General features: G+C 43.8%; 2 protein-coding genes across 7 annotated transcripts in view; one reads left to right on the top strand and one right to left on the bottom strand.

Moving 5' to 3' along the window:
* SYNC (syncoilin, intermediate filament protein) overlaps positions 1–9,426 on the top strand; it is a 26,381-nt gene extending 16,955 nt beyond the window's left edge. The window contains exons 3-5 of one of the 3 annotated variants that reach the window (XM_017884429.1): positions 4,550–4,674; positions 4,840–4,914; positions 7,672–9,426. In XM_017884429.1, the coding sequence (XP_017739918.1) occupies positions 4,550–4,674; positions 4,840–4,914; positions 7,672–7,744 (273 nt within the window). In that variant the 3' untranslated portion in view covers positions 7,745–9,426. Of the gene's footprint in view, positions 1–4,549; positions 4,675–4,839; positions 5,075–7,671 lie in introns of those variants that run through there. The other 2 variants (XM_017884431.1, XM_017884430.1) reach the window with 2 other exon arrangements.
* RBBP4 (RB binding protein 4, chromatin remodeling factor) overlaps positions 2,692–16,005 on the bottom strand; it is a 33,881-nt gene continuing 20,567 nt past the window's right edge. The window contains exons 12-13 of one of the 4 annotated variants that reach the window (XM_017884434.1): positions 12,535–12,540; positions 2,692–2,706 (exon numbers count right to left, since the gene is read on the bottom strand). In XM_017884434.1, the coding sequence (XP_017739923.1) occupies positions 2,698–2,706; positions 12,535–12,540 (15 nt within the window). In that variant the 3' untranslated portion in view covers positions 2,692–2,697. Of the gene's footprint in view, positions 2,707–11,003; positions 12,024–12,534; positions 12,541–16,005 lie in introns of those variants that run through there. The other 3 variants (XM_017884433.1, XM_017884435.1, XM_017884432.1) reach the window with 3 other exon arrangements.

The raw sequence follows: 16,005 nt of genomic DNA, 5'->3' as shown, positions 1-16,005 counted from the left end.
TTTTTTTTTTTTTTTTTTTTGAGATGGAGTCTCGCTGTCGCCCGGGCTGGAGTGCAGTGGCCTCATTTCAGCTCACTGCAAGCACCGCCTCCTGGGTTTATGCCATTCTCCTGCCTCAGCCTCCTGAGTAGCTGGGACTACAGGCGTCCGCCACCTTGCCCGGCTAGTTTTTTGTGTGTGTGTGTTTTGTGTGTGTGTTTTTTTTTTTTTCGAGACAGTCTCGCTCTGTCGCCCGGGGCTGGAGTGCAGTGGCCAGATCTCAGCTCACTGCAAGCTCCGCCTCCCGGGTTCACGCCATTTTCCTGCCTCAACCTCCCAAGTAGCTGGGACTACAGGCGCCCGCCACCTCGCCCAGCTAGTTTTTTGTATTTTTTAGTAGAGACGGGGTTTCACCGTGTTAGCCAGGATGGTCTCGATCTCCTAACCTCGTGATCCGCCCGTCTCGGCCTCCCAAAGTGCTGGGATTACAGGCTTGAGCCACCGCGCCCGGCCAGCCCTGTTGATTTTAACATGCATCCTGATCTGAGATGTTAAAATGTGACAGTCTTGGAATCAACTGAACATATTTCAGTGTTATAAGCACTGTAACAGCTGTAGTGATAAGGCACTGTCCTGATGAAAACAGCCCTGACTACCCCAACCTGGGCAAATGAGGGGACATTTCATAGATCAACAATAGCTAGTATGTACTTGAAGTTCTTTACACAAAATAATTCCTTTAGTCCTTACATCTCTATGATTAGGTATAAGGCATTTGAAAAATGAGAAGACAGAGGTAAGGCAGAGCAGTGATTTGTCCAGGGTTAGGCAGCTTGAGAGTGATGGAGCGAGGATGTAACTCCTGAACAATCTAGCTTGAGTCCATACTCAGGCTCTGTAAGATGCTTTAAGAATGAATTCATGCCAGGCGCAGTGGCTCACACCTGTAATCCCAGCACTTTGGGAGGCCAAGGCAGGCGGATCACCTGAGGTCAGGAGTTCAAGACCAACCTGACCAATATAGTGAAACTCCGTCTCTACTAAAAATACAAAAATTAGGCCGCCTGTAGTCCCAGCTACTCGGTAGGCTGAGACAGGAGAATCGCTTGAACCCGGGAGCTGGAGGTTGCAGTGAGCCGAGATGGTGCCAGTGCACTCCAGCCTGAGCAACAGAGGAAGACTCCATCTAAAAAAATAATACTAATAATAATAATTATTCACTGGGCAGGTAAGGGAGAGGTCTTCCAGACAGAGGGAACAGCTCATACAAAAGCATGGAAACACAAAAAGACATGTTTTGGGAAGTGAGCTTACTGTGGTGGAATCATAAGGAACGTAACTAGATCCAGCTGGGACTAAACATTTTTTTTTTGAGACGGAGTCTCACTCTGTCTCCAGGCTGGAGTGCAGTGGCGTGATCTCAGCTCACTGTAACCTCCGCCTCCTGGGTTCAAGCAATTCTCCTGCCTCAGCCTCCCGAGCAGTTGGGACTACAGGCGCGCGACACCACGCCCAGCTAATTTTTGTATTTTTAGTAGAGACGGGGTTTCACCACGTTGGCCAGGATGGTTTTGATCTCTTGACCTCATGATCTGCCTCTCTGAAAGTGTTGGGATTACAGGCGTGAACCACCACGCCTAGCCTATTAAACAGCTTTGGTTTTTTTTTTTTTTGGAGATGAAGTCTTGCTCTTGTCCCCCAAGCTGGAGTGCAATGGTGTGATCTCAGCTCACTGCAACCTCTGGCTCCCAGGTTCAAGTGATTCTCCTACCCCAGCCTCCCTAATAGCTGGGATTACAGGCACCTGCCACCATGCCTGGCTTATTTTTTGTGTTTTTAGTAGAGACTGAGTTTCACCGTGTTGGCCAGGCTGGTCTCGAACTCCTGACCTCAGGTGATCCGCTTGCCTCGGCCTCCCAAAATGCTAGGATTACAGGCATGAGCCACCATGTCTGGCCAGTTTTATGTATTCTTTAGACCAGTGGTTTCCAAAACTAAAGTTTTCTCTAAAGCTATGGACCTTCTCCCCCAGAATTGTACGTAGAATGCCAATATATAAACCAGGTAAAAGTGAGTTATTCTCGAACTGAAAAGTACCAAGGGCACTCCAATTTGGCCATCTTTTGGGGTTGCACAGAGAAGTCTGAGAACCACTAAAAAGCCTATTACCTCGAATATGAGCTCTAAGCCAACAGCAAATCCTAGCTCTATCACTAAGTTGCAAACGTTGGGCAAATTACTTAAGCTCTGTGGCTCAGCACCCTCACATGAAACATGAGATTAGTAATACTCCCATATCCATAGGGTTGCAAGGAATGAACTAGTAAGCCACTTTCCCACAATTCCATGACTATACATTGACTAGACCTCTTCTTCCCCTTTAACTCTTACTCATCCTTTAAACCCGTTTCCCTTCTTCCTGAAGTTTCCCGACAGGTAACCCTCCTGTTTTCACAGCACCTGTTACTTCATACTATTGCTGTAGCAGTTTCCCTTCTGAGTTGGGGAATGTATCCTTTCTGTCTTTGGCCTATGTAGAAAATTAAAAGTGGGAATGCTGTCAATGCAAGTGCTGGGGAGAAGTTAGTATGTGGGTTAGAAGGTGGCAGAAAACAAAGGACTGGCTGTCTAGGTGAAAGAAGTGGCAGGAACACAGGCACAGAGATCTGAGTTGGTCAGGCTATAGTAGTGCTATCACTGCAAGCCACAGATGTCATTTTAAATGTTCTGGTAGCTCTATTAAAAAAAGAAACAGGTGAAATTAACTTCAATGCATTTTATTTAACCCAACACATATTTCAACATGTAATCAGTTATCAAATATTGACGTATTTTACATTCTTTTTGTGTGCTGTCTTAGAAATTTGCTGTGTATTTTACACTTACATCACATCTCAATTGAGACTAGTCATATTTCAGATGAGTCATACGTGACTAGTGGCTTCGGTACTAGTAGTCCAGGGCTAGAGGAAAATGTTCATATGCAAGAGTAACAGAGGTTCAAGTTGGAGGTAGGGGTCAAACTAGAGGGGGTCTGAATGCCACTAAATAAAGTGGAAAGCCTTTGAAGGATTGTGAGTTGACTGGAAAGTTAATCTAGTGGTTAACACAGGATTAAGAGAGACCATCCTTAATGCCACTGTAGCGATCCTTTCTTCATTTCATTGAGGCTGCTGCACTCTGTCACAGTTTATCACTGGTGGTGCAGACTGCTTTTCCAAGCATGCACTTTTGTGCCTTACCAACAGGTCTAGTATGTAGTGAGGACTGAGAAATCAGGACAGCAGTATGCAGATGCTTCCCTCTTTAGACGACACACTCTTAGGCATGGCTGGGCACTAAAAAAGGTCCTTTGACAATGTTGGTGAAAGCTGCGATTCAGCCAGAATATCAAACAGTGCAGGCTGATGTGCCACAGGTACAATGTCAAGTATGACTCAGAGGACAAATTATCTAGATCCTTTTCATAATAGCATTTACTGCAACTGGACTCCTTAGTATTCTTTAAAATGAGGTAAAGTCACTCTCCCTTTAAAAGATACCAACTTCACCCGTTCCTCTCTTCCCAACCCCCTCCTGCTTCCTTAAGGATCCATGCCAGCTAGCAGGTAAACCAGGGACTGACTTGCTGACATCTTCCTTACCTTATTCCTCAGGTATATATCCTAGGGAGGGACAATTTACAGAATGCATCCCAGACTGGTTTTGTAAGAATAAGAAAGTTATCTGAGGGCTCCCAAGGGTCTCCTGTGCATAGCATCTTCATCTTGCAACTTAGAACAACTAAACAAATTCAGTCTTTTTGTGTAATGAAAAAAGGATGAGCTAGGCGCAGTGGCTCATACCTGTGATCCCAGCACTTTGGGAGACCAAGGCGGGAGGACTGCTTGAGCCCAGGAACAAGACCAGCCTGGGCAACATAGCGAGACCCTGTCTCTATAAAAAAAAAAAAAAAACAAGAAAAAAGGATGCAGGAAATTAACAACTAGGATAGCCAACACCCTCACTAAAGCATCAATTTCCACATGATGTTAAGTACCAAGTAGAAATATCTCTGACTTTAAGGAGCTTTGGACACAAAAACTTTTCCTTAAACAAGCCATTTATTTTCTAAACAGGACTTCCACTAGTTGTGTAACTCTCCTAGAATTCTAGCCAATATTTAATAATTGTTGCCATACTTTAAGTAGTATATTATTAAAAACTACCAGTTATCTTAAACTTGCACATGGAGGGAGAGGTATATGAAACTCTCAATTCACTAACTAGACCAAAATCCTCCTCAATGACACTAAGGTTGTAATACTAAAAAGTCCCCATCACCCTCCCAGGAGTCTATTAAGCTGTGGTTAACAGACAAGATTCCTTTTAGGTCACCATTTTCAAAAGCATTGTCACTTTTTTTCCAAGACCAACCTCTCTGAACCTGTTTTGTAACCTAACATAAATACTGCTCAATACTGCTATGAAGATTAAACAATGAACAAAAAAGTGTTTTATAAATAAGAGTGGACAATGTCAGGTTTTTATTGTTTGGCTCATTAGAAATGTTCTTGGCCATCTCGTGCAGGAACAGCTGGAGGAAATGGAAGAACGCCAGAGGCAGTTAAGAAGTGGGGTGCAAGTCCAGCAACAGAAGAACAAAGAGATGGAACAGCTAAGGCTCAGTCTTGCTGAAGAGCTCTCTACTTATAAGTCAGTTTCCGCTGCTACACAAATCTCATCTAACACTGGCTGAGGGGATGGTGGAAGGGCTTAGGGAAAATTTTACTTTAGAGTCAAAAACAAAAGGATTTGGGAAATGATTTTCAAATTGTGCTTATCCACAAACACATGGAAAATGGCTCTCTTTTTTTAAAGGGCTATGCTACCCAAGAGCCTGGAACAGGCTGATGCTCCCACTTCTCAGGCAGGTGGAATGGAGACAGTCTCAAGGTGATCTTCGTGGACAGAAGAGTGGTGTTTGCATTGTTACTTTCCTAACAATACTAATTAATGTCTTAAAAACAACAGGCCGGGTGGGGGGTGGCTCATGCCTGTAATCTTAGGACTTTGGGAGGCCGAGGTGGGCAGATCATGAGGTCAGGAGTTCAAGACCAGCCTGGCCAAAACGGTGAAACCCCGTCTCTATTAAAATACAAAACTTAGCTGGGCATAGTGGTGGGCACCTATAATCCCAGCTACTCAGGAGGCCAAGGCAGGAGAATCGTTTGAACCGGGAGGCAGAGGTTGCAGTGAGTCAAGATCACAATACTGCACTCCAGCCTGGACAACAGAGTGAGATTCTGTCTCAAAAAACAAAAACCCAAAAAACAAAAACAACAACAAAAAACCCCTTAAGTGTGTGCCTAATGACAAGGGGATAACCCAAACCTCCAAAATGGCTGGGTCAGGCATTCAGAGTTCATTTGGAATGTTTGAGTTTCCAGTAGGACTCAAAATATGCCCTGATTATCACCACGAATTCTGTGGCATCTAGGCTTTGGGTATCTTGTTTCCTCACCCTACCCTACCCACCTGCTATTCTCAGTTTTCCTTACAATAGCAGAGAAGGCAGTTGTGCTATCAAAAATAATAAACATACCTATCCATTAATTTCCTTATTTAATATTCAAAGGCTGTGGTTTTGGGTAGAAGCAGAGATGTTCATATTACACAGACTTACCTTTTTTTCTGAGATGGAGTCTTGCTCTATTGCCAGGCTGGATTCAGTGGCGTGACCTCTGCCTCCCGGGTTCAAGTGATTCCCCTACCTCAGCCTCCCAAGTAGCTGGGATTACAGACACGCACCACCACGCCTGGCTAGCTTTTTGTATTTTAGTAGAGACAGGGTTTCACCATGTTGGCCAAGATGGTCTTGATCTCCTGACCTTGTGATGCACTCGCCTCGGCCTCCTGAAGTGCTAGCTAGATTATAGGTGTGAGCCACTGTGCCTGGCCTACACAGACTTCCTTTTAGACACTGACAAAACTGAAGGCATCTTTCTGACCAATCACCTATTCAGGATCCCTCCCCAAATATTTTACTAGTATATTCTCATAAAAGTTCTAGAGTCCCTGAAAGAAACTAAGGATAAAAGTCCGTGTCAAGTTGTATATTATACAGATGCCTATATATTTTATTCATTTCCTAAACTTACATCAAATTCACAAGTAACTTTTTTTTTTTTGAGACAAGAGTCTCGCTCCACCCAGGCTAGATGGAGTGCAGTGGCTCGGTCTCGGCTCACTATAACCTCCACCTCCTGAGTAGCTGGGACTAGAGGTGTGTGCCACCACGGCCGGCTAATTTTTGTATTTTTATTTTTTTATTTTTTATTTAATTTATTTATTTTTGAGACGGTGTCTTGCTCTGTCCCCAGGGCTTGAGTGCAGTGGCTGGATCTCAGCTCACTGCAAGCTCCGCCTCCCCGGGTTTACGCCATTCCTCTGCCTCAGCTCCGAGTAGCTGGACCACAGGCGCCCGCCACTCGCCGGCTAGTTTTTTGTATTTTTAGGTAGGACGGGTTTCACCCCGGTTAGCCAGGATGGTTCTCGATCTCTGACCTCGTGATCCGCCCGTTCAGCTCCAAATGCTGGGATTTACAGGCTTGAGCCACCGCGCCGGCTAATTTTTGTTATTTTTAATAGAGACAGGGGTTTCACCCATCTTGGCCAGGCTGGTCTTGGAACTTCCTGCCTCGTGATCCACCTGTCTCAGCCTCTCAAAGTGCTCGGATGACAGGCATGAACCACTGTGCCTCGCCCACAAGTAACTACTGTTGCTTTTTCTAATTTCCTAGGATCTTACTATTTTTTTTTTTTTGAGACGGAGTCTCGCTCTGTGGCCCAGGCTGGAGTGCAGTGGCCGGATCTCAGCTCACTGCAAGCTCTGCCTCCTGGGTTTATGCCATTCTCCTGCCTCAGCCTCCCGAGTAGCCGGGACTACAGGCGCCCGCCACCTCGCCCGGCTAGTTTCTTGTGTTTTTTTAGTAGAGATGGGGTTTCACTGTGTTAGCCAGGATGGTCTCGATCTCCTGACCTTGTGATATGCCCGTCTCGGCCTCCCAAAGTGTAGGGATTACAGGCTTGAGCCACCGCGCCCGGCGCTTACTATTATTTTTTAAAACGTCTTTTTAGTAGAGATGGGGGGTCTTGCTATGTTGCCCAGGCTGGAGTAGTGGCACGATCTTGGCTCACTGCAACTCTGTCTCTTGGGTTCAAGCAATACTCCTGTCTCAGCCTGCTAAGCAGCTGGGATTACAGGCACGAGCCACCACACCCAGCCTTGAGGATTTTCTTAAACTGTGTTTGAATCCACATGACTGATAATATGCTTAATGTTTGCGAAATTATAACCTTGCAATTGAAGTCAGTGATCTGCTAACTATCTTCGTGTGGATCAGATTAAAAGTACAATCTGGAAAAGACAATGACTAATCCAAAGAAATGAAACTAAAGAATTTCAGCCATTATAATTATACCTGTGAGAAGTTAACGTACCAGAGAAAACATTTATCCCTCCCGTCACCATCACATAGTTACCATTCACTCTATTTCACAAACAGGAGGCATCCAAATATTTGCTAGGGGAAAGTCATCCCTGATCATCCATAAATCACACTGTAACAACCTCTCCTCAACAAAGTCTGCAGTAACTAAACCTCAGAAGTTCATTGTTACAAACTTTTTCTTTTTCTTTCAACCTTACAGGGGCTGTTTAGAAATATATGGCCAAATCTGTAACCCAGAAACAGCAAAAAACTTCTTAGCAAAGAATCACTAAGTACCCTTTGGACATACTCTTCCAAACACACCAGAGTGCCAGGAACTTGGCAAGCATTCATCCTGTGGAAGTTGCAAATACTGGCTGACCTGCTTAAAAAGATTGTTGAGTTCGCTGGAGGCAGAACACCAGTCAACTCTTTGCTGGATTCTATTTCATCTGCTGTTGATACTGATCTTAACACACCACGGAAAGGAAAAATGAGCCTCCTATCTTCCAGCAGCAACCCTCACACATGCACTGAGTAAAGGATGAATGTATGGACGCATCTTGGAGTATTTTAAAGAATGTATATTGCCTTGTGTTGACCCAAACCAAAAACATTTTTGAGGGTCACATGTGGGGTCAAAAAAATAGCCAATTTCCATTACATGGATTTACAATTTCCATTCTTTTGTGCCATGAGTGTTAGAATTTAAATGAATACTTTTACAAAGTTTACTTTTTGCTAAAGGATATGCTGACCCATATTGTCTACTCTTAAAATTGTGTCAAGTTAATTTTCACTATACTCTACAACAACTAGACTTGAAGAAAAGAAACCAATCGAGATTTGAATCTAATGGTTAACGCTATTCAGATTTTCCCAAGGATCTTACCTCATGCAAGTGGTTTTGGGTCAGAATGATCTACTCAGTTAAAAAACAACAACAAAAAACTAAGTGGAAAAAAACAGGCATTTTATCTGGTTATTGCATCTAGTGATAGAGGCTTTCAAAGCCTATTATTTCTAACCTCTAAGTAAAGGCCCCAGTGAAAAACATACTGGGGAGACAAAACCTCTGAGAAAAGGTTCAAGAACCTTTTCTAAATTTAAATTTTGCCTTAAATTCTCTCTACCACACTGCCTTTGACACTCTTGAAAGTCCATGTAGTTCTCTAGAGATCGACTTCAAAGAAATGTTACCTTATCAAAGACTAATCTGTGCCACCTCTGATTCAGTGTTTTATGTCTTTCACTTTCCCTGTCAAGGAGTAAAGCTCTTTTCTACAGCTCTGGGACTATTATATTTAATTCTGCTCTTGATAGTCAAAGACCACGGAAAACAACTGTCATCTGAAGGACTCTTCTAGAAGCCAGAGACTGGTGTTTGATGGATATTTTATACTAAATAAAACCCATCAGCATGGGGTTATGTAGAAAAGCAATTTATTCCATTTTAAGCACTTACACAGTTAGTCATGGAGAGTAACAGGCCTGCTGGTGAAACAGGTCACCCAAAATGGAGATGGCATCAAACTAGTGGTCAAGGACTAACTCCTAAAAAAAAGCAACTCTTATCAAGGATTAATTTAATTTTTAAAACAAATACAAGTTATTGATTCACTCTTCTCAACTTGACAGTCTGCCTGTGGTGTAACTGTCAGGTAAAAACATACATCTTTACAACTTGGTGGTCCCAAGTTAAAAAAAAACAACAACAAAAAACACACCATTTCACAGACAGGAAAGAAACAACATGAAAACAGCTCAAGAAATACACTAACGAGCAAAAATATATGAATATATGGGGAAAGAAGAACATGTAGTTTTGACTTAACTGAGGAAACCAAGAGGAAACTGGTCTACATATGAAAATGTGCATCCTGGAAAGTCAGGTGTCAAGATTTTCGAGTAGGAATCTATATGACTTGAATCTCCCCTATTTCCTGAATAAAAGTGACATCTTTCAGTATTTATACTTCATGGCTCAGACACCTACCTCATTTGGCTCTATTCCTTACTCACTCTAGCCTTTACTTAAACGAGTCTGAAAAACTTGGGGATATATAGCATAAGAAGAAAAATAATCACACATAATATTCCCCCTTCTGTAGCTACTTNAAAAAAAAAAAAAAAAAAAAAAGTCACAGTTTATGATTTTATTTACATAAGGTGTCCAGGCCAGGTGTGGTGGCTCACACCTGTAATCCCAGCACTTTGGGAGGTCAAGGCGGGCATATCACCTGAGGTCAGGAGTTCAAGACCAGCCTGGTCAACATGGTGAAACTTCCGTCTCTACTAAAAATAGTCTCTACTAAAAATATAAAAATTAGCCGGGCATAGTGACAGGTGCCTGTAATCCCAGCTATTTGGGAGGCTAAGGCATAAGGCAGGAGAATTGTTGAACCCAGGAGGCGGAGGTTGCAGTGAGCCGAGATCACTGCACTGCAGCCTGGGGGTGAGACTTCGTCTAAAAAAAAGGTGTCCAAAACAGGCAAATCATAGCTTCTTGGCTGCCTAGGGCTGGGGGACTATGAGTGTGGGGCAAAAGAGAGATCAGACTGTTACTGTGTCTATATAGAAAGAAGCAGACGTAAGAGGCTCCATGTTGTTCTGTATTTGAGATGCTGTTGATCTGTGACCCTACCCCCAACCTTGTCCTTGCAAGAGACAAGTGCTGTGGAGACTCAAGGTTTAACGGATTTTGGGCTGTGCAGGGTGTGCTTTGTTAAACAAGTGCCTGAAGGCATTATGGTTGCAAAAAGTCATCACCTCTCTCTTAATCTCAAGTACCCAGGGACACGTACACTGCCAAAGGTCGCAGGGACCTTTGCCTAGGAAAGCTAGGTATTGTCCAAGGTTTTTCCCCATGTGATAGTCTGAAATATGGCCTCGTGGGAAGGGAAAGACCTGATCGTCCCCCAGCCTGACACCCGTGAAGGGTCTGTGCTGAGGAGGACTAGTATAAGAGGAAAGAAGGCCTCTTGGTAGTTCAGATAGAGAAAAGCATCTGTCTCCTGCCTGTCCCTGGGCAATGGAACATCATGGTGTAAAACCCAATTGTATGTTCTGTTTACTGAGAAAGGAGAAAACCGCCTTGGGGCTGAAGGTGGGGCGTGCAAACGGCAATGCTGCTCTTTATGCACTAAAAAGGTTTATGGAGATGTTTGCATATGCGTATCAAGGCACAGCACTTTTCCTTAAATGTATTCATGTCACAGAGATCTTTATTCATATGTCTTACTGCTGACTTTCTCCCTCCGATGATCCTATCATCCAGCCACTTCCCTTTTTCTAAGATGGTAAAGATCAATAAATACTGAGGGAACTCAGACCGGTGCCAGCGTGGGTCCTCTGTATGCTGAGCGCCAGTCCCCTGGGCCCACTTTTTCTTTCTCTATACTTTGTCTCTGTGTCTCATTTCTTTTCCTCAAGTCTTTTGTTCCACCTAACGAGAAATGCCCACAGGTGTGGAGGGGCAGGCCACCCACCCCTTCAATGAGAAAAATAGGAAATGATGGGTACAGGGTTTCTTTTTCAGGTAAGGAAAATGTTCTCAAATTGACTGTGGTTGAGGGTTGCACAACTGTAAATACACTGAAGACTGAACTGCACACTTAAAACTTCCAAAATAACATGTTCCGAATCTCTATATATTTAAGAGAAAACCTGTTCTTGTATAAACTCTACTTCTACTGCTTGAGAGAATACCTGTGTCCAATGGCATAATCTTAAAACACAGGAACCACTTTCACAGGAGCAAAATTTACTCTTAGTACCTACTATGCACAAATAACTATGATAGGTACTGCAGAGGATGGAACAGTCTTACCTTCAAAGAACTTGTGATCTGACCCCAGAGACAAAAAATATATACAATTGTGTGATCCCTTCTGATGCCACTTCTAATGCCAAATGTGGGGTGCCTTTTCTCATGACACCAACTGGGTGTACAACTCAATCCTATTCTGACACTACCTGAAGTTAGCTTTGGAGAGACTGTCCTTACTTCAGAAGCCAGTTGCAAGTCGTTGGTCCCAGGCTACCCTTCTATCCCACTTGACTACAAATTTCTGGGTTCCCACTACTGCCTCCTCAGGTCTGATAATTTGATGCAATGACTCACAGAACCAAAGAAAGCTTTTTACTATTACTGTGTTTTTCTTTTCTTTTTTTTTTAAATAAAGGATGCAGCTGAGGAACCACATGGAAGAGATGCATAGGGCAAAGTGGGGAGGGGTTGCAGAGTTTCCATGAAGTCTCGGCATGCTACCCTCCTAGTCTGTCAGTGAGTTGTTCATCAACCAGGAAGCACATCAAATTAAGAGTTTTTACAGAGTTCAGTCTCTAGCCCTGTGACCCCAAGGTTGGTGAATGGGCCAACAAGTTTTAACCCTCAAATCAAGTAACCGGCCTTTCTGACTAAAGTCACTATGAGGCTATCTAGCGGCCCCACCAAAGTCACCTCACAGTAGAACAAACTCAGGTGTGGTCCAACGTGGATCACCAGGAACGACAAAGCACTTCTAGCACTCTGCAAACTCCAAGTGTTTTTGGGGAGCTCTGTGCCAAGAACTGGGACAAAGACCAATACTCACTTTCTCTATTACAATGCTAAAATCACCAAATAAAGTAACAACCTGGAATGGAGGTGATGGCCTTGCAGGGATCTAGTTTAATCTTGAACTGTTCCGTTTTTTTTTTTTTTGAGACAGGGTCTTGCTCTGTCACCCAGGCTGGAGTGCAGCAGTGCCATCTTAGCTCACAGCAATCTCTGCCTCCTGGGATCACGCCATCCTCCCACTTCAGCCTCCCAAGGAGCTGGGACTACAGGTACATGTCACCATGCCCAGCTATTAAGTTTTTGCATTAATATTGAAGGGATTTATTAAAAAGAATGAGGTGAATTTTGTTTTCAAGTTACGTATCTTTTTCGTAAAAGAATTACAATACAGAAAGGTATAAAGAAACCAAGAACAAGGTACCAACCACATTTTAGCAAACACCTTTTTTTTTTTTTTGAGACGGAGTTTTGCTCTTGTTGCCCAAGTTGGAGTGCTATGGTGCCATCTTGGCTCACCGAAACCTCTGCCTCCTGGGTTCAAGCAAGTCTCCTGCCTCAGCCTCCCAAGTAGCTGGGATTACAGGCGCCCATCACCATGCCTGGCTAATTTTTGTATTTATTTTTCAGTAGAGACGGGGTTTCACTATGTTGGCCAGGCTGGTCTCGAACTCCTGACCTCAGGTGATCTGCCCACCTCGGCCTCCCAAAGTGTTGGTATTACAGGCGTGAGTCACCACACCTGCCAGCAATCAGCTTTCTAAATATAGACTAGATACACAAAATTTTAATATGAAGAATACCATTATGCTGTTCTTCAGTCTGCTCTTCCCCTATTTAACAGCATGTCATGAATATCTTATAAGCCTAACTGTACTTTCTTTTTTTCCCTTAGAGATAGGGTCTCACTATGTCACCCAGGCTGGAGTGCAGTGGTGTGATCACAGCTCACTGTAGCCTCAAACTCCTGGGCTCAAGGGATCCTTCTGTCACAGCCTCCCAAAGAGCAGGGACTAAAGGCACATGCCACCATGTCTCAGCAGCCTCCATCCCCTGGATTCAGGGTATCCTCCTGTATCGGCCTCCCAAGTAGCTGGGATCACAGGCATGTGCCACCAAGCCTGGCTAATTTTTTTTTTTTTTTTTTGGTAGAGACAGGGTCTCACTTTATATTGCCCTGGCTAGTCTAGAACTTCTGGGCTCAAGTGATCCTCCGTATTTGGATTACAGGTGTGAGCCACTGAGCACAGCCCCTAATCATACTTCTTTTTGATAAGTAATATTACAAAGTATGGATGTTGTGATGGTATTTGGAGGTAAAAGAAAAAGTATGGATGTAGTACAATCTGTTAATCTGGCAGGTCACAAACTTATTTTATTTCTGTCTTCAATAGTGTTATTGCGTCAGGCGTGGTGGCTCACGCCTGTAATTCCAACGCTTTGGGAGGCTGAGGCAGGTGGATCACCTGAGGTCAGGAGTTCAAGGCCAGTCTGACCAACATGGAGAAACCCAGTCTCTCCTTAAAAAAAAAAAAAAATTAGCCAGGCGTGGTAGTACATGCCTGTAATCCCAGTTACTCAGGAGACTGAGGCAGGAGAATCACTTGAACCCAGGAAGCAGAGGTTGCAGTGAGCTAAGATCGCACCATTGCACTCCAGGCTGGATAACAACAACAAAACTCTGTCTCAAAAATAAAAAGGCCGGACACAGTGACTCATGCCTGTAATCGAGTACTTTGGGAGGCCAAAGAGGGTGGATCACGAGGTCAGGAGTTCAAGACCACCCTGACCAACATGGTGAAACCCCGTCTCTACTAAATACAAAAAATTAGCCAGGCATGGTGGTGCACACCTGTAATCCCAGGTACTCAGCAGGTTGAGGCAGGAGAACTACTTGAACCCGGCAGGCAGAGGTTGCAACGAGCTGAGACCGCTCCACTGAACTCCAGCCTGGGCGAGGGAATGAGACTCCGCTCAGGGAAAATAAATAAATAAATAAAAAATAATAAAATAAAATAAAAATAAGAAAAAATAGTGCTACGCATTTTAAGAAAGTACTGTTGAAAACATCCTCCCTCTCCTCATGACGAGTCAAAAACTATTCCCTGGTACTAGATCTAGTCTGAGAGACAGCAAAACTTTCTTCTGAATTCTTTTCATTTACCAGATGACCATCAAGCTACGTAATTCTTAAAAAACAAACAAACAAACAAAAAGTGGGCCAGCCTCAAGCCTGTAATCCCAGCACTCTGGGAGGTGGGCAAATCACTTGAACTCACAAGTTCAAGACCAGCTGGCCAACATGGCAAACCCCATCTGTACAAAAAAATTTAAAAAATTAACCAGGCCTGGTAATGCACACCTGTGGTCCCAGTTACTAGGGAGGCTGAGGTAGGAGGATGTCTTGAGCCTGGGAATTGGAGGCTGCAGTGAGTTGTAATCGCACCACTGCACTCTAGCCTGAAGAACAGAGCAAGAAATTGTCTTCCACCTCCAAATTCTGGCAAACTCCATACAACATAAAATTTATCAGCTTAGCCATTTTATGTATACAGTTCAGTGGTATTAAGCACACTCACACACTGTATTAACCATAACCACCATCTCCAGAATATAACTTTTCTTTTTTTTTTTTTTTTAAATTGAGATGGAGTCTCACTCTGTTGCTCAGGCTGGAGTGCAGTGGCGCGATCTCGGCTCACTGCAAGCTCTGCCTCCCGGGTTCATGCCATTCTCCTGCCTCAGCCTCCTAAGTAGCTGGGATGGGACTACAGGCACCCGCCACTACGCCCGGCTAGTTTTTTTTTTTTTTTTTATTTTTAGAAGAGACAGGATTTCACCATGTTAGCCAGGATGGTCTTGATCTTCTGACGTCGCGATCCACCCGCCTCAGCCTCCTAAAGTGCTGGGATTATAGGCGTGAGCCACCGTGCCCGGCCGAATATAACTATTTTTTAACTATTAATGTATGAGAAACCACAGTTATTTTTATTAAATTGAAGTGCTTTGAAAATTTAAGAGGCTGGGCACGGTGGCTCACGCCTGTAATCCCAGCACTTTGGGAGGCCAAGGCAGGCAGATCACAAGGTCAGGAGTTCAAGACCAACCTGGCCACCACAGTGAAACCCTGTCTCTACTGAAAATAAAAAAATTAGCTGGGCATTGTGGTGCACATCTGTAGTCCCACCTACTCAGAAAGCCGAGGCAGGAGAATTGCTTGAAACTGGGAGGTGGAAGTTGCAGTGAGCTGAGATTGCACCACTGCACTCCAGCCTAGGTGGAAAAGTGAGAGAATATCTCCAAAAAAAAGAAAAGAAGAAGAAAATAAAATTTAAGGAGAGTGTTCACATTCTTTCATTCTTTGAGGTAGAGACAAGGAACATTTTTGAAATCGAGATAGGTTTCATGGAGAAATAGTATTTAATGTTGTGAGGCAATACACCTCCTTTGGGTACGTAAATTTGTACTTCTAAGATGATGAAACACCGCAGATAGATGGTATGAAATCTGGAAGTGAACTAGAACTAGAGGTAAACAAACATGGAAAATTCTTGAGTTTTCAAGTCTGGTTAGCTGGGAAAATGTTGGAGCCATACCAAAAAAAAAAAAAAAAAAAAAAAAAAAAAGGGGGGAAAAGGAGAAAGGAGAAGTGGGAGAGAGGGTCAGTGGTCAGTTTTGTTTTGTTTAGCTGAGTTTAAAATACCAGTAGTATAACCAAAACGGTCAAGACCAGGCAGTTGAAAATGATAATGTATAGACAAGTCTTAAAATCACACCTGGGGCCGGGCGCGGTGGCTCAAGCCTGTAATCCCAGCACTTTGGGAGGCCGAGACCATTCTGGCTAACTCCGTGAAACCCCGTCTCTACTAAAAAATACAAAAAACTAGCCGGGTGAGGTGGCGGGCGCCTATAGTCTCAGCTACTCGGGAGGCTGAGCCAGGAGAATGGCGTGAACCCGAAAGGCGGAGCTTGCAGTGAGCTGAGATCTGGCCACTG

This window comes from Rhinopithecus bieti, unplaced genomic scaffold, assembly GCF_001698545.2.
Source record: "Rhinopithecus bieti isolate Rb0 unplaced genomic scaffold, ASM169854v2 scaffold_13029, whole genome shotgun sequence".
NCBI classification, from domain to species: Eukaryota; Metazoa; Chordata; class Mammalia; order Primates; family Cercopithecidae; genus Rhinopithecus; species Rhinopithecus bieti.
The sequence above is the reverse complement of the archived record's forward strand: the minus strand, read 5'-3'. Positions and strand labels throughout refer to the sequence as shown.